The 20,931-nt window shown below is 40.1% G+C and overlaps 2 protein-coding genes across 5 annotated transcripts; one reads left to right on the top strand and one right to left on the bottom strand.

The window, feature by feature from the left end:
* Nucleotides 1-20: 20 nt before the first annotated feature.
* On the bottom strand, nt 21-11,150 carry u2surp (U2 snRNP-associated SURP domain containing). 4 transcript variants are annotated; one of them, XM_026179735.1, is made up of 26 exons: nt 11,046-11,150; nt 10,177-10,275; nt 9,956-10,070; nt 9,685-9,809; nt 9,534-9,604; nt 9,305-9,393; nt 9,127-9,162; nt 8,934-9,016; nt 8,600-8,765; nt 8,282-8,493; nt 7,880-7,923; nt 6,159-6,263; nt 5,994-6,060; nt 5,722-5,885; nt 4,227-4,389; nt 4,036-4,115; nt 3,846-3,933; nt 3,513-3,650; nt 3,195-3,384; nt 3,008-3,088; nt 2,845-2,896; nt 2,596-2,740; nt 1,290-1,400; nt 1,022-1,149; nt 695-904; nt 21-514 (listed from the first exon to the last, which is right to left on the bottom strand). In XM_026179735.1, the coding sequence occupies exons 1-26, from the start codon at nt 11,088-11,090 to the stop codon at nt 376-378; spliced, it is 2,946 nt and encodes a 981-aa protein (XP_026035520.1). In that variant the 5' UTR covers nt 11,091-11,150; the 3' UTR covers nt 21-375. The 4 variants fall into 4 exon arrangements, with proteins under 4 accessions (XP_026035520.1, XP_026035521.1, XP_026035522.1 ...); XM_026179736.1 differs by having other exon boundaries at nt 695-880; XM_026179737.1 differs by lacking the exon at nt 9,127-9,162.
* A 1,147-nt stretch (nt 11,151-12,297) lies between these two features.
* Nucleotides 12,298-20,243, top strand: pcolce2b (procollagen C-endopeptidase enhancer 2b). The gene is made up of 9 exons (XM_026179739.1): nt 12,298-12,539; nt 12,810-12,918; nt 13,294-13,549; nt 14,512-14,636; nt 15,422-15,558; nt 15,659-15,822; nt 16,772-16,855; nt 19,305-19,472; nt 19,832-20,243. The coding sequence occupies exons 1-9, from the start codon at nt 12,406-12,408 to the stop codon at nt 19,960-19,962; spliced, it is 1,308 nt and encodes a 435-aa protein (XP_026035524.1). The 5' UTR covers nt 12,298-12,405; the 3' UTR covers nt 19,963-20,243.
* Nucleotides 20,244-20,931: the final 688 nt, after the last annotated feature.

Raw genomic sequence — 20,931 nt, 5'->3', positions numbered from 1 at the left:
AAAAAAAAAAAAAAAATCACTTTATTAGGAATTATTTTTAATGTGAACTACAAAAACAGAAAATGACAGCATGAATAAGACTATTGTCGTCACACTCTTTACAGGTGTGGTCTACCACATGGATGAATTCCATTTGGAGGTGATGGGAATCAGGAAACACAAGCACGTTATTTATTTTTTTACAATATAAAACAGCAGTGGCGCCATCTATCTGGTACACCAGATGGAAACCCATGCAAAACCCTCCACACTTCATTGTCCTCACTTTAACATCAGGGCAGAAATCTTCAGCTGCCAAATCAGTCAATTTTTATACACATGGCGCAGAGAATAGGAGGGAGGAGTTGGGGAAGAAAAGAAAAAAAAAAAAAGATGTCAGTGTTTACTCTTCTTTGACTTTTTGTGAGATCGATGTGGAGACCTTGATTTGGAGCGGGATTTCTTAGCTGATTTCTTGGGTGTCCTGGAGCGCGATCTCCTGGATCGTTTGGGTGTGCGAGGTGATGACGGTGATCTAAATAAGAAAATGGCAAAAATAAACAAAAAATGGGAATACCCAGAAAAGCAAATATCAAATTTGTTGAATATTCAGGTCCAGGACTACATATGTAGCACTTTACTACTCTTAGTGACCACTTCAAGCACATTGAGTATGTTAAAATGTTAATATTAGTAGCGCTTAACACCATCTTACCTCTTGGATGACTTTCTGTTGCTGGATCGAGGAGAGTCTTTATGAGAAGAACGTGAGGATGTGTCTTTAGAGTATGATCGGTCGGAGCGCTCTGATCTTTCGGACCGCTCTGAACGAGGTGAGGACGACCGGCCTCGTCTGCTGCTGCTCCGCGTTGGGCTCGGTGATCCACTGTGACGACGCTTCCTATCAACCGGAGGGGACAAATATCTGTCACACAGGAAATTAAATAAATCCAATGTTCCATGAATGAAAGAAAAAAAAGAAAAACCCTAGATCCACACTTTGAATCACTGAAAGCACGCAGCAATTAAACAAGTGTCTGACCTCTCCTTTCTGGTTGGTGTGTCCTCCTTCTCTTTTTCCTTCTTTAACTCTTTCAACCGTGCCTCAGCTTTTTCCTTCTCTTTCTTTTCCTTCTCTTTTTCCCGCTCCAGTTTTTCTTTTTCTTTTTCCTAAAGGGATTAAAAAAAAAAATCTCTTGTTAGGTTTTGATTTTTTTTTTCACGGCATGTAACAATTATAAACCAGTAATAAATGATCAAAAGTGTGCATTTTTCTTCCAAACTTTAAGTACACCTGATCCAATACACACCTTTTGTAGTAGTTTGTCCCTATAATGTTCCACCTGCTCCTGAATACTCTGACCGGGCTTCTTAGGTCTTTTCCCAGACTCCAGCTCATCCTGGAACTTCATGACTTTAACCTGCATGGAGAAATACAATCAACTATTGTCGTATACTGCCATGTGCAGTCTGAGGTCTGTGGTATCTGTAAAGTACCTCTATCTCTTCCTCACTCTCAGCACTATTATTTTCATCCCTTCCTGTTTCCCTGTTACAATTCACAGACAACCCTGTTCTAATTGGCTCTTTAAAAATATGGTATCAATTCCGGCGTCACTTCAATTCAGTCTCTGCTTCTGCTCTGACCCCAATCTGCAACAACCACCTCTTCCCCCCGTCCCTGGTGGACGACTCCTTCCGTATATGGGCAAGAAAAGGTATCAAATGGTTTTATGACTTTTTAAACATAACATTTTTCTCAGTTTTAGTGACCTTTGTTCTTTGTATGATTTGCCCTCGTATCATTTGTTCCACTGCTTTCAAATAAGACACTGTGCATCTTCTATCTTGCCAGAGTTTCCAAGTCAGCCTCTCAAGCCTTGGTGGGAAGACTTGTTCCAGTTGAAGCCTCACAGTAAGGCTCTAATATCACAAATATATACTTTAATTATGGCATCGGGCAATTACTCAACCGAGAAAATTGCTTCGAGTTGGGAACAGGAACTGGGTTTTCAGTTTGTTGAAGGTTATTGGGACAAAGTAATTGACAAAATTCATTCCTCAGCCTCATGTGCAAGACTCTCCCTTATTAAGTTTAAGACGGTATACAGGTTACACTTCTCAAGATCTAGACTATCTAAAATATACCCCGGCATTCCTGACCTGTGCAACAGATGCAACACAATCCCCCGGCAATTTAACTCATATGTTTTTTGCCTGCCCGTCACTTCAATTATACTGGACTTTTTACTTTGAAGTGCTCTCTCATGTTTTGAGCGTTACTCTCAAGCCATGCCCACTAGTTGCCCTTTTTGGTGTTTCTGAGGACGCCACCCTAAACCTTAGTCGTAAGCAACTGGATATTATCGCTTTCACTTCACTGCTGGCACGAGGTCGAATTTTGCTGTCTTGGAAAGCTCCTCACCCTCCAGCCCAATCACGTTGGCTGGAAGATGTTATGTTTTTCTTTTTTTCTGTTTTATTGTTATCATCCGAATTTTAATGGCCTAATCTGTCTTGATATATGTCTTTGTATCGGTTGGTACTTGCTGTATTGGGCCTGATATGTCAAATTACACATGCAAAACTTTATAAATAAAGAAGGGGGGGGAGTACCTCTATCTCTCTGAGCTTAGAGCGCTTCTCCTCGTTCATTTCAGACATCTTTGACTTAAAGTCAGAGTCATCTCTGATTGGGTTGGAATAGCTCTGATTATCTTCTGAACGAGGGCTTCTGTCCTCATCACTGTCCGCATCGTCCCTTTAGAGGTGAACACAATTAATTTTTTTAAACAAAGGCGTGTCAAGGCATTCACAAAACATCAAACTCAAAAGGCAAACACACACACACAAAAAAAACCTTACTTTTTTGTTTCTTCTGGCTGCTCAAATATCTCCCACTTGGAGGTTGTCACAGCTGAGGAGCAAACAAAGGCAATTATATGAGTCAAGTAATTGCAAAACCCTCACGCCAGCTATGATAACATAATGTAGGTAACAACTAATCTGACACTTTAAAAGGCCTCACCTTGAGATTCTAACTCTGCCTCATCCACTGCTTCCCATTTCGATGGTGCTACCTTGAAGGGAGCATCCTTGGACGGATCCACTATATTAACAGAAAGAAGAAAAAAAAGAAAAGAACTGAGTCGCTGGGAAATTGATGGATCCAACAGCTCTTGGAAACATGCTTTGCTATTGTATGCACTACTCACAAGGTATTCCATCTAGGTCTTCTTCCATGGACTTGATAGGAACTCCATCTAAGTCATCCAGAGGGGCTCCATCGATTGGTGCCCCATCAAGGGGAACTGAGTCAATGGGCACTCCATCCACGTCCTCCAGTGGAGTACCATCTACATAATCCCCGATAGGAGCCCCATCAATGTCGTCTGCTGGCTCAGGCTTGATACAAATGTAGAGGAAAAAGAAAAAACATGGAAATTTAGTAGCAGCATGGTAAAATTTCAAAGCAATAATAATACAATAACTTTAATGGTACTGAAAAGACTAAATAATAAAGCCTCACTTACCTCCACAACAAGGCTTACAGGCTCCTTCTCCACAGCGAGGTTTACTAGACCAAGGAAGATGTTCTGCAGCTTGATAAGAAAAGGGTCAGGGTACACAGCCCAGTCCTCCCATGCCCGGAAACATGACATTACCCGTTGCTAGCGCACACACACACACACACACACACACACACACACACACACACACACACACACACACACACACACACACACACACACACACACACACACACACACAAAAAAAAAGAATTAGGACAAAAAGAGCTAAGTAACCTGGATGTTTAACTATATAAATTATCAAGGCTGTGAAGTTTACTTAACAAGACTTGGTACCTTGAAGTTTTCAGACTGAAGGTGACCTTGTATTGTTTTGTAAGTTGCGTTTAGGTCGGCGAAAATCTGGCAGAGTTTTGTCTCAAAGCTATTACGAACAAGGAAAGAGCAATTTATTTCCTGGGAAAAAAGGAGTGACTAAGTGAAATTGATGATAATATGGTTCAAGTATACAAACGACATAACTTACTATTTTCTGTAGTAAGATGCATTGGCTACTTTGGCAGAAGAGTTATACAGCACATCAGAAACTAGATACAACCGTGCAATCTGAAACACATCAAAGAGCAAACCGGAGTTTATGATTCTGGAAGGGTTTTCGGGTAATTCTATAAACAGGTTGTTATCAAAGTCTTTCTCTTCTTTTGGTCAATGTCTTGCCTTCTTGGGTAAAGGGGTCTTTAGGATGGAGAGGGACTCTGTGATACACTCCACAATTTCTTCAGCAGCTTCAGCATGGCTGAGACAGAACAGCATGGCCTCTGCAATATCTGCCCTCCTGGGAGTCAAACCACGCAGCATCTCCTCTAGTTTGTCCCGCTCCCTGCAGAGATGAAGGACAGTGAGGACAGAGTGCATTTAACCCAGCTGTTGTCTGCACTACTGTACTTTTCATATCTGTCTAGGGCTGTTCATATAACGATATATATCGGATGACGATATAAAAACGTCTATCGTTTCATTTTACGCTATCGTTTGTTTCGTGGTGTCGCAAAATAAACTGTTTATGGCAATATTTTTTCATCGTTTTGATGGTCACTGTAGTGGCTATATTAATTTCTTAAAGTTATCTCTTTCTCTTATATTTAATATAACCACACTACAGACGGACAAGTGCCTGTATTTATGCGTTGTCTTTAGCAACAACGACGGTAAAACCATCACGTGTCCGCTTGTTTATGTTCCACATAAACCTTTCACAATAAAGCTCAAGATCCTGTTGAGACTTTTCAAAATAAACTGAATCACGTGAAAGAGTATGTAGATTATTTACGGATGAAAAGCAAAAAAGAGCCGCCAGGTGCTAAAAAATAAACCTTAGACTCAAACGTTAGAACAGGCCCGCAGCACGCCTGTAATAAATACTCACAAAGAAAACGGCGGCCATTACAACTTATGTCTAAAAATGTATCCTTTAATGCATCGGTTAAAACACTCGACTCCAGGTACACGACGCCCAGCTGGAAACACTTCACACAAGTCGAGCTGCCAGAGATTCACAGAATTTACAGAAAATGTTAAATCTTTGTGATTTATATCATTATCGGGACGATAGATGTCTTATATCGGGATTTAAGATTTTGGTCATATCACACAGCCCTATATCTGTCACAATAATAAAATAAAAGCCAGGACCAAAATAAATTAAAGCTTCATTTGCGTGGCTGCTTTTTTTCTTAATACACCTAAAATTTTAACAATAAAAGTCAGTGTTAAGAAAAAAAAAAGTATTTCTGTCCACTGAAACTGTAGAGCTCCAGAGAGGGCATGTTGGGGTAGGCCTGGGTTTTCAATTGCAAAGCACAAGTTTATTCCATTACAGTTGACAATTCAGGTTCTCACTTTGTGTTTTTACATTTACTTTCATGTTAGATTAGCAAAACTGTAGAAGTGCGAGTGCAGGCGTGAGCTGCGAGTTGATGTTAAAATTAATGGATATGCAGAGAAACTTGACTATCCTGCCGATTTCTAAATACTGAGTCACTACTCAGCAAAGTATTAACAGTTGTAACAACACTGGAGCAGGTGGGAACATCAACAAAGCCAATTAGAAATCAAAGCATGACTCCAGTGTTCCTTCAAGTAAAGACCTCAGAACTTCTGCAATTTAGCAAATACAACATAGATGTAACAGAATATAAACAAATATTCTTACTCTTCTTTTAAGCAGCCTTTCTTATTGGCCTCCTCTTCATCTTCCTCCTCCTCACCGTCATCGTAAGGACCATGGAGGTACGGATTAAGAGGAGGTGGGCGCCACAAAGAGCCATTTTTAAACATCCTAAAGTCATCTGTTCGCCATTTGGCTGGTGATTCACCCTGAGGAAGTAATAAATCACAGTGAACACATTGATAAAAAGAAGAAACTTAGTGGAATGGCTGGATCCCCCTGAAATTTTGCAACTTTTTTCAAGATAGAAAACTAACCTGCAGTATGGAGTAGAGCTTCCATCGGTAGTATACATGTGCTGGGCTCTGGTTCTCAAATAAAAACCTGTCATAAAAAGACATACACAACCTTTGTAACTCAGCACATCATAGAATTTTAGCTAACAGAATAACACTACATTTCTATTGTGCAGCTAAGCTCACCTGTACATGGGATTGTTGATCTCTCTGTTCATGATCATGGCTTCAAACATTGGTCCTTCACGCACCACAAACTCGATCATTCGATGGATGAGAGAGAGCAAATTCCTACAAGAAAAACACAGTTAAAGCAAACGGATTCAGACTGGACGGACTCTTGAACACTACTAAAACCTCCCAATTAAAGATTAATTTATTCTTGGTGGTCTGACACACTCAACAGGCTGACTAGGCAAAGACAATTTATGTCACACAATGAAATGCTGCAAGCATAAATGCAGCTGTATTGACCTATACCTGAATAATAAATTTCCACTGTGATATTATATACTTGGTACAGAACGATGGCTAAATCACTCTAAAATCTTACCACAATACCCATTTATTATTTACTATAGCGACGGTTTAAATGACGGGGAATATGAGACAACAGATGACTGTCAGAGTGTGTCACATGACCAGGAATAAATTAACCATCACTGTGGCTACACCTCTGGGCCTACATATAACATCAATGAATACACGCAAAAAATAAAAAATATGTATATAAAAACATTTTGTGACAGTACGACATTCATGTCAATTAAAAAAAAAAAAAAGGAAAAGATAAGAAAAGCTTTTTTTATTGCATCTACTAAGGTCATGCCTGTGTTCTTTGAAGCTACAGTGCAACAGCTTTTAATTACATTGCACTGCTCGGAACCTTCATATAAAATATCTTTAAGTTCAAATTTCACAATGTGGGGGTGAGTGGAATTGGGAACAACAGGAGCGAGACATTAATAAGACACCGTACTAACAGGAATATTTGTCAGTACAGTGCCTTTCAATTCCCACTCTTTCCTACTAATGTAACGTGAAAAAGCAGTACGTGATCTTTGGCTTAAAACGGGTTATCTACTAGTGGAGTTGGTACCGACTTAAAACTGTGCAAATGGGAACGTTAGAAGTTCTTCTGTGATAATTTGTAGAGGAAATAAATTGTGCAGGCTGCATACAATTAGCCTAAAGTGGCCAACAAGACAAAGGATGTCTTTCATTTGACAACACAAATCACATTTACTTGTATTGGAGCCGATCGTACCAATGACGGGGTAAAATTCTGTATACTTTCCCAATCCATCCCATGATGCTTTTCAGGTCCCTCGCTGCTGCAGACAGTTCAACTTGTGCTGCTCACCAAGGCCAATGTCAAAGGTCATATATAGACTAATGATGGCAGGTTTGGATTTGTCAGCAGGAGCCAAATTTACTGAGCTCCTCATAGTGACAGAGGCCAAGGGGGGAGACGGTCTGAGTGAGCAATGGTCAGAGAACAGGTTTTCACAACTACGGATCTAGAATCAGCAGATCATGTATGTAGCAGAGTACAACATCACTAAAGTTGAGAAACACGATTTAATGTCTATGTATGGAGTGGGACTGTGAAAGTAATGATATTTTTCTCTAAATAGCATAGTTATTAAGATCTATAATGATGTTTGGCTACACATGTAAAGAAAATATGAATGATGGAGGGATGTGAAACAAACTTCAGTCAGTATTATTCTAGGTACTAGTATGAAGACGCCGTGCAGCTGCCTCAACCATTGCTCATCCACACTGACCAGCCCCCTGTAGCATGCAGTGATCAAATGATCAAACGTATTAGTTTCATTATGGGATGTTTTTTTTCTTTCTAAGTTTGTACACCAATTTAAAAAAAAAAAAAGAAAAACATGTACCTTTCTGTTGGGATAACCACTTTGACTATGGCTTGCGACAGAGTCTGTATATGAAGTCACATCAGATAATAAACATAGAATGTGAGTATTGTTACAAAGGCAACAGGTGAAAAATATAAAAAATGCATTTAAAAAGTGCAAAAAGACAATAACTTTCCTTTCCTGCTGTCAGTTTTACTAGAGGCCAAACAACCCTGATACTTTACCACAGTAACACCTCTTTGTAACACTGAGCATTTTGCACACATTGACATTTGATAATGACACTTTCTTACACACAACAACTAATTCAAAATCTAAATCCTGTACTGACTTGCTTATTATGACTAACATCTTACCACCACAATTAACAAAACATTGCCATATCCCATGAGAAAATCCTAGGCTGACGTATTGAATTACCTTGTCGAACTCCTCCTTGTTTTTAGGTGGAGGAAGCAGAGGAGCATTGGGGTTCTTTAGCCTCTCTCGGGGCTGTGCGTTGAATGGGAGGCCAGAGGGAGGCGGGGGGAGTGTATGTTCCATCATAGAAGGAGGGATATAGATGGGATGGGGTGGAATGGGCACACCTTTTCCCCATCCTAATTTCATCTCAAAGTTCATTATCATCTTTCCTATTATGGGAGTAAATGTGCATTAAATTATACACGCACATGTGAACTGGAAAGAAGATAAAAGGATGTAATATAACAACTTAATAAAAGAATTCGAGATTCGTACCATTTAAGTTTTTGAGTGCTCGCTCTGCATCCCTCCTGTTCATGAAAGCCACAAAGCCACAGTTCCTCTCCCGAGCCCTTTCCTCATCTGTCCTCGGCCACATGATTTTCACACTTGCCAGCGGGCCATACCGGCCAAACTCTTGGCACAGCATCTCTTCGTTCATCTATGAAGTAAATGATACAAATTGAGAAACACAGACATTGCATAAATATTTCCCATTCTGAATTAAGGGCATATGTAGCAAATTTTGAAGGAATAGCAACATGCTTAAGCCCCTCCTTTTATGGCATGCTTTACATTACTTCCACTTCATGCATGTTTAGATACAAACCTGTGGATTGATGTTTCCAAGGTACAAGTTAGTAGTGGATGGATCTCCAACGTCATGGGAACCTGGTGCACAATCATCCAAAACTGCAGACACAGAGAAAAGAAAAGAATTTCCTGCTGCTGTCTGACAGGACCAACATTATTTTCTTAGCAAGATAAAGGTATTCACGGTCACTATATTAAGTCAAAATTACCACTGGACGGACGGTTTCTTCGTGAAGAACCATCCGCTAAAAGAAGCAGAAAAGCAGTATAAATTTTGTTTCAGGGTAGATGTGGACAAAGGGACAGAGGGTGGCGTAAGGCAGGAAAGGGCCCTGTCAGGCCAAGTTAGTGCACGTAAGGCAGTCACGCGACTTAAACAACACTTACAGGAGCGTCTTCCATCTGTCCCAGAGAGCGGTTCGAAGCGACTAACACGTCCTTTCATCTTGTGTCTTTCATCTCTCTCTTCCTGTATTCTACAAGACACAGACACATATCACAGCTGATTAAAATCTGTGTTTAATATATTACAACTTTAATAACCACACCAAAAGTCTTAGGAACATCTAATCTCTGCCACTAAAATATTTTAACACCTTCCTGTGTTAAAACTTACTGTTTAAGTTCTTCTTTGAAGAGCTCCAAATTACTCTTCTTCTTTTCCTTTTCACTGCTCTTCTTTAAGCCCTACAATGAGGAAACCAGGTAAGTGTTATTCAATGCAAAAGTTAGACGAGATGCTTCTCATTCTCAGAAACAGTACTTACATGCCGTTTGTCTAATGCTAAAAATTGTGGCGGAGTTTCCAAAGGCAGGATGCTTTTTGGTTGGGTCTCAAAACGTGACTTAGGCTTGTACAACTTTCCTCTCTTGTCATCAGCAGCCGCTTCCTCTGCAAGGAGAAAACCTTTTTTTAGTTTTCGCCCTCCAATCACATTACTGTTTCAATTTCCGAAGTAAAAAAGGTTTGGTGAACTGTTCTTTAACATTTGCATATTTTGCAATCAGTTTGAGAAATATATAATGCAAAACGTATACCTTTCGTTGCATTTGCAATGCCACCACGGACAAAAGCTTTGACTTTTCCCTCCCCTCCTCCTTCAAAAGCAGCAAGAAACTCCTCATAAATTTCAGCTGCCGCTCGTTCATCTTCCTGAACACACACACGCACAAAGGTGTCAAAGTAAATAAATCATATAAATCTCTAACAGCTATTACTCATGCAGAGAATATTGTGCAAAAGGAAAATCCATACTTACTTTTTTCTTTATTTCATCTTGTTCCTTTTTGCTGAGGGTTCTCTTTGCCACTGCCATCTTGCCAATGCTGAAAGACTTCAGTTTGCTCTCAAGCAGCGCCTGTACATGTCAACAAAGTATGGTTGTTTTCACCAGGTATTTAATAAGCACACATTACGACTATTTAATAACTGGAAACAACCACGACTTGTTCAAGTAATGTTGAGTCCTGCTATTATTATTATTTAATATGCCTAACAATTATCCCGTAAACGGGTAACTTCAGCGCGGACTGTAGCCGCTGGTTTATAAAGTCGGCTGTATTAAATAGGCGCCGGCAACCGTTACTCAGACATTTAACACTAATTATTTAAGTATAATACATTACACATTTACGACCAAGCTGCAGCTGGAGACCAGGAAAGATTAAGAAATTAGCTAAATTAACAAGAGGCCTAAGAAGTCGTCTTTTGGTGCAGCGCCACGGACTGAATGCATTGCGCTAAACGGCGAATGACGGTTAGGCCCCAGCTCCCAAATGCTTAATTTACTATTTCCACACTGAAATATACAACCACTGTACGTCATCCAGAAGACAATGCACGTGTAAAGCTTGTGATTTGCGAACAAGTTTATTCCTGTGATAACTGCTTCCATTAATCCAGTTTATGGTGACCAACACATTAGCTTAGCTTAGCTAAAACCAGCCAGTGTGGCTGCGGCGCCTCAGTTAGCCGTAGCGCGGCAGTGTTAGCAGACACTGTTGCGCACACTCCCTGTTGTGGTCTTTTACAGCAAACAGCTAGTGCTGTTCAAGCACAAGATTATTTGCACAGTTCTCATTACAACAGGTGCAAGTGAGCTAAAACAACTACAAACTATAAGTTTACCTTAGCGCTAGCTTTCTGAGAGCCACCAGGCGTTCGGTCCGCCATCTTTTGTGGAACTGAAATGAATCGATCGCCGAGCTGATGATAGTGGCAACTGTGAAACTCCAGGCGTCGCAATCAATCACAGAATCGCCGATGCTTCCCATCTCTCTTCTTTCAGTTTCTCAAGCGCGACACAAGGATTCAAAATTCTATCACGTACTAAAACTATAAATATGTATAAATTAATAAAATTAATACTAATACGGAAGCGTAGAGCTGCCACCCAGGCAAAAGAAAAATACAAGTGTATCACGTTATAACGTGAAAGGTTTATTGTTCTAACAAGATACTTTTCCTGTTTGTACAATATACTATCATGTTTGTACAATATACTTTTCACGTTTGAACAACATAATATCACGTTATTACAATATACATAATTATCACGTTCGTACAATATAGGATCACGTTCGTACAATATAGGATCACGTTCGTACAATATAGGATCACGTTCGTACAATATAAATATTATATTGTACGAACGTGATAATTATGTATATTGTAATAACGTGATATTATGTTGTTCAAACGTGAAAAGTATATTGTACAAACATGATAGTATATTGTACAAACAGGAAAAGTATCTTGTTAGAACAATAAACCTTTCACCTTATAACGTGATACACTTGTATTTTTCTTTTGCCTGGGTGGCAGCTCTACGCTTCCGTAAATAGGTAACATCTAAAATAGAAATAATAATTATATAATCAAATAAACAACATAATATGATGGAGAGAACAGCACATTTTTGAATTGGAATTTGAGTGATAATAAAATTGCTTACACCATAGTTTGTCCAGCAGGTGGTGCTCTCTTTCAATCCTCAGATGACCCCTTTGCAGCACACAACTCTAACAAGCCATATTTCATGTAATTGTATTTTGTATTCAGTTTATAGAGATATATAAAATATAAAATAAAAAAATAAGATTGGAGAACACAACACAAGTTGCCTCATTCACCTTTAGGCACATGCAGGTATTTGAATTCAGAAATATACACGTTGATCGGAATGTGAAACCATGCATAGATAACTTCTGGAGTCAAGTATATTCATGCCATCTCCTTAAAGGTTTTTCGTTTTCAAGCCAACTAATGCAAGCGCCCACTCCCTCCCCTCCCAGCGCGTCTTTAACCCCCCCTGAGGGAAAAAAAAAAAGAAAGAAAGAAAAAAAAAGAAATGTGCACCCTGCGCCCCGTCCCTCCTACCACGCAGAACAAACGCTATATTCATCTGCTTGCTTGAGTTTTCCGTTGCTGAAAGTCCTTACAGGAGCTCCTGGGTACTTTTCCCCTCCGTTTTAGCCTGTTGAGCACAATGCCATTCACGCCACCGGGCGAAAACAGGCGAAGCTCCTGCTCCGTTTTCCCAACAATGTGGAGAACATGCAGTATTTTTTGCGCATGGACTCTACTGTTCTTGACAGAAGTCTGTGCGCAGTCCCAGCAGAGGTACTTATTTATTTACTTTTTTACCCCAAACTCAAATTTTCTTGAAAGATTTATTAGATTAAAAAAGTAAGGATCCCATTTAGCCTTTTGAAAATCACCGTCAGATGACTGGAGTTGGAAGAATATTGTGCAGTATGGGCTGCCTCGGGACATGTGGCGAGGAACTGAATGCACTGAATCCAATGGATATTATCAACTTTGTTTTTAAATTTTGCTGTAATGCACCGTTATTATTTTATTTATATGTATAGAAAATATCTTTCTCCTCAGACCAATCTTTACATGTGGCGGAAACATCACAGGAGAGTCTGGAGTAATCGGGAGCCAGGGGTACCCAGGAGTTTACCCTCCAAATACCAAATGTGTGTGGAGAATCACAGTGAGTCCAGTTCTGTTTTTCATTCATAGCATATGATGACAGTGATAAAGCATTGTTCATTAAAAATAAATACAGTATGACAATCTTTGTCTTAGTCCAAACTCCTAATTTCCTTCTAAAAATAGTTAACCACAGCCGCAGTTAGCTTAGGGCAATCTTTGCTGAGTGGCTCTGTGATGTTTCTGTACTTTATTGCAGTGAAGCTGATGATTAGGTTGGAAAAACGGCATAAGCTGGGTTAAAATGCACAATTAGGTTAAATGTTTGAGAGTATTAAAGTAACAATATTCAGTATTTAGGTCTATGCTCTTTTGTTTGTTATGCCATCTAATAATAATAATAATTTAACTAAGCATTCTCCAACTCCCCACCCAGGTCCCGGAGGGCAAGGTGGTGGTACTGTCATTCCGCTTCATTGATCTGGAGAACGACAACCTGTGTCGCTATGATTATGTGGATGTCTACAGCGGCCATGTCAATGGACAGAGACTGGGTCGCTTCTGTGGAACGTTCAAGCCAGGAGCCCTTGTTTCCACAGGCAACAAGATGCTCCTGCAGATGGTATCCGATGCCAACACTGCTGGGAGTGGCTTCCTGGCTGTTTTCTCTGCTGCCCATACACATGAGCGAGGTAAGAAAACATGGGGAGAAGAAGAAGCTTGGGCATGCTTCCTCTTAACACAGCTGTCTTAGTCAAAGGTGCCAAGTTTGCAAGGGTAGCAGAACATCTTGCTGCTATCCAAGCATGTAATGCAGAAATATGTGGAGCTTCTGTAATGTTACTAAGAAGTAAATCTTACCTTGTTTGTATGCAGACACCCAGTAAAAAAACAGGATGTATCCATTCGTGTAGTGCTCAGTAAGAGCAGGTCTGTGGGCTAAAAGTCCATGTGGATTAAAAGAAATCTGCTTTTTAACTCTTCTCGCACTGTGATGTGGAATTTCTCATGTTTTTTGGCTATTGTGCTGCAAGGCAAAGGTCAGAAATTTCACTTAGAGCCTTTAGCGTTTTTCCTCACTGGGCCATCTACTGTTTTTAGAAGTTTAATGTCTGGTTTTCTGTACCGTAGGAGCTGACAGCTGTAGTGGACAGTGTCAATTAACCAGTCAGCCAGGCTCTTATCCGCCGGCAGAGAGACTGTTGCTATCCTGTCTTTAAACATGGTTAAAACTCTGCTGCACCACGTGTCACCCATTTGTAGAGATTTGTTTTCTTCAATTTGCTAAATGTATTTTTTTACATGCTGGAAAGGCAGAATCAGTTAAAGTATATGTCATAAGGAAAGCGTGTTTTTAAGCGATTCGATCCTTTGAGAGTTTGTGTTTTTTCTGAACTGATGTTCCTCTGATGGCAGTTATTTTTAAACCCACAGATGACTAATGACAGACTTGCTTTTTATGGTGTTCATAATGACAAAAAGGCAGTGAGAGCCCCCAGACGCAGTTAATAACACGAGCACATTACTGACTCACCATTATAGCTTTTAAAAGATTGCTAAATAACATTCATTATTTCATTCAAGCAATAACAGGAGCAGAATTTAGCTAATTAATTGTGTAATCCTAGCACTAACTTCAGTCATTTCTCCTCAGGGGACCAGTACTGTGGAGGCAGGCTGGTTAAGCCCTCTGGGACTTTCAAAACACCCAACTGGCCTGAGAAGGACTACCCAGCTGGAGTGACCTGCTCCTGGCATATAGTAGCACCAAAGAACCAGGTCATACATTAAAATTTTTACTTAAAAAAATTAGTAAATGCAAATGTTTCTATCTGAATAACTGGCCTCAAATGAACTGAAATTCCAGGAGATTGTGCAAAAGTTTTGAGTCACTCCTAATTTCTTTATATTTTGCTTCCAAGGAGACACTGTCTTCTCAAGTGCTGTGTAGCAATACTTCTTCAGGCTTTCTGGAGGGTTTTCAAAGGCTTTCTTTGAACATTGGCTGCTTTTTCACTCATTTTCAGGCCAGTCCTTGTACCTGAACATTTTCAGGGGAATATCTTTGTTTGTTTGTTTCTTTATTAGGCCACAATATCTGTGCACCATTCAAATATCAAACACAGTTTGACAGGCAGAATATAGTATTTTTGTAACAACAGAGTGATTCCCAAAGAGTTTTTAGAGGAAAATTGTCATATCTTGACATGGTGTGTGATGTGTGCTTAGAAAATCTGAGGAAACTGGAGAAGCTATCCACAGCAGATAAACAGAGTTTTGTAAATAAATGAAGATACAGAAGTTTTTCATCTAGTCATTTTTCCGTGCATGTTTTCCCTCTATATCAATGATGAGTAAATGCCAGTGGCGGAATAATACTCTATTGAAATAAAACATTGCAAGTTACCTGAGCCGTTCTTTTAAGAAATCTCAGTGAGTCGCAGGTGGAGTATATCTTTTCAAAAATGACAGCATACACTTTAGTCAGATGATGCACCCTAGGGCCTGTTATAAGCTTCTGCTAGAAAAAAGAGGAATACTTTATAACTTGTCTCCTGCTGCAGATTATTGAGGTGAAGTTCGAGAAGTTCGATGTGGAACGAGACAACTACTGCCGCTACGACCACGTCTCCATTTTCAACGGGCCGGAAATAAACGATGCGAAGAGGATTGGCAAATACTGCGGAGACAGCCCCCCAGCGTAGGTGATTTCTGTCATGCTGTAGAGTTCATTTTCACTAAACCATCATGTGATTTCATCTCAGTTCATCCTCAGTCTGCTTTCCCGTGCTGCTCTGTAGGCCGGTGTTGTCGGAGGGGAATCAGCTCCTAATCCAGTTCCTGTCAGATCTCAGCCTGACTGCCGACGGCTTCATTGGGCACTACAAATTCAGACCAAAGAAATTCCCCACCACAACAGTACTGCCTGCAACTACCACACAGCCAGTCACCACCAGGCCAATACGTAGGTAGCAGCTTATATTCAATAGAAACCATTAAAAAACTTCTAACATCCACAGACTTCTAATATCTGCATTAGCTGATTTGACTGTATTTGCTTTGTGCTGCTGGATTCTTTGATAACATGTGGGATTTTATCTCCTTCTTTCAACTTGAGAAGGATCTAAAATCTGCTTCCAATAGCAAATGTAGGCAAGAGAAGGAAAGAGCGAGGTGCTTAAGTAGTAGTACAGTGTGCTGCTTGTGGCCATGCATTCTGCTACTGTCCCCACACATGTGGCTCACATAAGAGCAAATGCTTTGCTCACGTAAATAGATTATAGCAGTCAGCCAGTGAGTCAATAGAACATACTGGAAAGTGTAGTCCAATTACAGATGCAGCCAAGCACATGTTGTAACACAGCATATGCTAAAACTATGTGTTATGCTCATAAGACTTTTCTCTTGTGTAAACTGTACATAACACAAGGGGTGGGCGTGCGTCTGCACCTGCAATCACAGCTCATTTTCATAGTCAGACTCGCATTCCCACACATTGTTGTTTTTTTCCGTCACTCAGGCCAGGTTATTTTGGCGCCCCCCCTGCTATGATGTCATGCTGTGTCACTGCTTTCTGGTTGGCTTATCTCCCCCTCTCACCCGACTTTTCCCTCCACAGTAAGAAAAATATTTGCACAGTCACATTGTATTTACTTCAAGCCTCAGTTCTTTCCTTTATGGATTCTCTTCTATCTTTAACTTCAAAAACAGACGTTCCCTCGCCACATAATCGAGCTATTGTCTGTGATACTGACAGCCATCCATCTGTAGAGACATTTGTGTTACCAAGAATACTCAGTAAATAGGCTGCAGCAGAAGCAGATGGCAACATAACTTACATGCCCGCGTCACTGGCGGGCAAAATTACAGAGGCTGATTTTTGTGTGTGTGTGTTTCTTTTTCTCTCTGTGCAGCTCTGAAGTACTCTGTTGCCCTGTGCCGGCAGAAATGCAAAAGACAAGGAACGCTTGAGAGCAATTACTGCTCCAGCAATTTTGGTGAGAACATAAAAGCTTACTGTAACTTATCAAAAACCACATTAAGCCATAGTCACTAATAAATTCCAGCCATTTTTGTATCATTTAACATATCTGCTTTCACAAATACTAATCCTAAACAGCTTGAATTGCAGATTCTCTGAAGATATATATGAGTAGACCCCATGCTGACAGCCAAAACTCCCCTTAAGTAGCAGTTTATAGTCCTGATTATGTTGCTATCTTTGCTCTGTGATTGTTTTTCCCTTACACATCTCAAAGACTTCCTTGATAGCCTGTCAAGAAGTGAATGATTGCATACAGTAGGCCACGGTTACCTGTAGTCTAAACACACACTCATACTCAGCCACTGACTGTAGGCAAAGCGGCAATAAATGAAGGCGTTTATTCAGGCTCGGCAATCTGACACATGCGGTTTGTGTCGAGGAAAAGGGGGAAAAAAGGAAAGACGAGTGATGTGGCGGCGAATGCAGAAAAAGTCGCTTTTATGTGATCGGCGCATCTGAATGAAACAGGGAGACGAGACATGACAAAGCTGAAAATAGCTGGTCCAATCACTGCTGGTATTTTAAAATAATCAAATTATGTGGCATCTACACATTAAATCATCAAATACAGCTCGCTGGTTTATGTAACAGTAGCAACAGATATAATAGCACGACTAAAACAGGCAGTCCTCTGGCTAATTTCATCCCTGTCAGGAAATGAAACAGGCAGCATGTGAAGTCCAGACGCATTGGTACCATCAGGTTAAAGAATCCTGTTCATGCTGAATGAGCCGTGCCTCCTCCTCCACTCCACCGGCTCCAGTATCACTCAGCTGTCACTGCTAAACGTCACTTCTCCACCAGCCGTGGAAACAAACGGCAAAACTGTATGTTTTTCTTTTGTGAGAGCTGGTCTGTCTAAACAGGAAATGGCTGAAACTTCACCCCGCACACTGGTCGCATTGTTTAAGCAGAATCAGTCAGGAAAATAAACCTGGAACAAAGTAGCAAAGTATCTCTGCTCTGAGCAGTTAAACTGTCAGATGATTTATAATGACGTTATCGCCTTGATTTCTTTCTGTCTGTGTGACACTAATGATGTCCCACGTTCAATTTCCTCTTGTTTGATAGAGTTGGAATTCTTTGATGTTGTATTAAAGGGAGCTTTTACCTTATAGATGGATAAGGAAGCTTTAAAAAAAAGGTCACAAGGGTGTAGCGCTCACAGCCTGAAAGGAAATGTATAGAGTCTATGCTGTTAATCCACAGTGACATTTTTAAAGACAGGCTGCACTTCAAAGAAGCGGAGTTGAGATGTAGCACGCACATATTGTTCACAGCTCTCTCAGATATGAATATGATAACCAAACGTGAATGTGAGGATGAGGGGCTAGTACTGGCAGTTGCCATAATTTATTAACAGAGGGATGTTCAACATAGCATTTCTGAACATTCTGGTTTTCTTTAGAAAGCATAAATAGTTTCTTTTTGCACACAACAATTTAATTAATTCATAGAAAACAAAACCCAAACATTTCTAGGGTCAGTATTATTATACAAACAGAACAGACTTTTTTATTGAGCCATAGCACAATCACTGCTGTGCAGTGATGTGCTTTTACTTTGTAATGCTCAAAACTTGTACAATCAAGTTAAAACCGAGGGTTATCTTCCAATTTACATAGAGTAGATAAACCTCAGCAAGGGTTTGAGCTATCACTTGAGAAAGCATGATGCCAAAAACAAAAGATATCACTTTAGACTTGAGAAAAAGAATTGTTGAGGCTCACTAAGCAGGAGGTGGATATACAAAGTTATCACAGTGTTTCCAAGTGTCTAAAACTGGAGTGAGAAGCATCATCAAGAATTTCAAAGAGAGCCACAGAGTACAGAACAATGTTGGCAGAGGTAAGAAGTTAAAAATTTCAAAGAATCTGGAAAGAAAAATAGTGAGAGATGTGCCTAAAGACCCCAGAACAAGTGCCAAGACAAAGCAAGACCAGCAAAGTTGGATATTATAGTCTGCACAAGGTTGGAGGCCAAGTAAAACTCCACTTTTTGCAGAAGAGACGCCTTTAAAGCAATTCAATTCAATTTTAAGGAATCAAATCACAACAACGGTTGCCTTTACATTGCAAGGTAAACCATACAATAGTACAGAGAATACAGTGAGAACCCAAACAATCAGAGCAAAACAATATGAGCAAAACCTTTGGCAACAGTGGGAAAGAAAAACTCCCTTTTAACAGGAAGAAACCCCCAGTTGTAGGTGACAGGAAGAAGACTGAGGTACTGTAGCACTTGCGGGAGCCATTGCAGTTGTAGTTTTCTATACATGAAAATGTATCTGTGGATTTTACATGTATGTATTCTGTCTGTATAGGCTTTTTTGGGAGTTATATACACTATTTTTCTAAGAAATGTTTCAGTAATTTTTCATCTGCTTTTTGTGTTTACAACAGTGATAACTGGAACTGTTATTACAGCGGTGATTAGAGGTGGAAGTATGCACGCCACCGTCTCTATTATCAACGTGTATAAAGAAGGCAACCTGGCAATCCAGCAGGCAGGAAAGACAATGAGCACCAAGATCGTTATCCTGTGCAAAAAGTGCCCAGTTATCAGAAGAGGTGAGTGTACAGCGTAGAGATGAAATAAATTTTTCTCAGTGTCCCCGATATAATTTTTTCCCCCGGTTATTATCTGCAATATGATGACATCGTATAGATGCTGGTTGACTGTTTTGAATAACTTATGGCTCTGAGTTTGCCTCCTGTGATGCGCTGTCACTCTCAGTTGAGGCGTTAGGTGAGCGGCAGAACTCACTGTCCAAACAGTCAATTCAACTCTAAGTACTGTAAGTTTATATGTATGCATATAAACATATAGTATACAGACCTGCTGTGGGCAGATTCTCACATTTTGGCCTCCCTGAATGTCTCTGCCATTCTGCCACTGCATTCAGGTTTTTTTTGTGTGACCTCACTAGGCTTGAACTACATCTTCATGGGCCAGGTGGACGAGGAGGGCCGTGGAAAGATCGCCCCGCACCACTTTGTTATGGCGTTTAAGACAAAGAACCAAAAAGGACTCAACGTTTTGATAAACAAGCAGTGCTGAGTTCCGGTAGCTCTGGTGATCTTCTGTTAACTGGTCTGCTCAAGGCTCATCTGTGGATGGAAATTATTACATGAAAAAAACAAAAGCAATCTCCTTCTCAAGAACACAAACGAAGGATATGAAAACAAATCTGAATGTGTTTGCGGAGCTGCCGCTGCAAATCATGGAAACTACATGATTTATTCAGTTGATGGAAACTTTGTGTGTTCAGTCATTTTCCTGTCCAGTTACGGTAAAAAGAAAGTACATCCTCTGTCACTTCTTATATTTTATGTGTTAGGATAATAAATACATTTAACAAATCAAATTTATTTATTTAGCAAAAAACAAGTTAAAAGGTAGAAGCCACTTGTAGAACAGCCAATTTCAGTAGGTTAGTAAGAGTCAATAGCTTTAAGAACCTATTTTAGCAGCAATAACTAGAAATTAGTTGTATGACTTTTCAGTCTCACATCCTTCTGGATGAATTCTTAAGATCCTGTCCAGCACTGGACTTTGACTGGGCCACTGTATCACCTTGATTCTTTTTTTTTTTCAGCAATTCTGTTGTAGATTTGCTGGAATGTTTGGGATCATTGTCCTGTCCCAAGTTTAGTGAAAACCAAACAGCATATAAGCATGAAGACCTCATACAGGCTGCCAAGTACCGCACCATAGTGGAGGGGTGATGATCACAGGACCTGGACACTGTGCAGTCACTGAGCTCACCGTGAGCTTTCTATACAAAAGGACGACCAGTTTCAGCCCCGCATTAGCTGTCAGAGAGATGGCCTCACATTTGACTGTAGAATATTTTGGGATACAAAGGAGCTTTGATATGCTGTGTGTGGTTTTTGACAAACGTGAGACTGTGGATTATGACCAAACACTCACTTTGGTTTCACGTATCCAAAGCACATTGTTCGAGAAATCTTGTGGTTTGTTCAGATATAGCTTTCCAAGCCTAAGCCATGCTTAAGTACTTTGGAT

This window comes from Astatotilapia calliptera, chromosome 9 (genome assembly GCF_900246225.1).
Source record: "Astatotilapia calliptera chromosome 9, fAstCal1.2, whole genome shotgun sequence".
Taxonomy (NCBI): domain Eukaryota; kingdom Metazoa; phylum Chordata; class Actinopteri; order Cichliformes; family Cichlidae; genus Astatotilapia; species Astatotilapia calliptera.
Note: the sequence above shows the minus strand (reverse complement) of the source record. Positions and strands in the feature narration are given on the sequence as shown.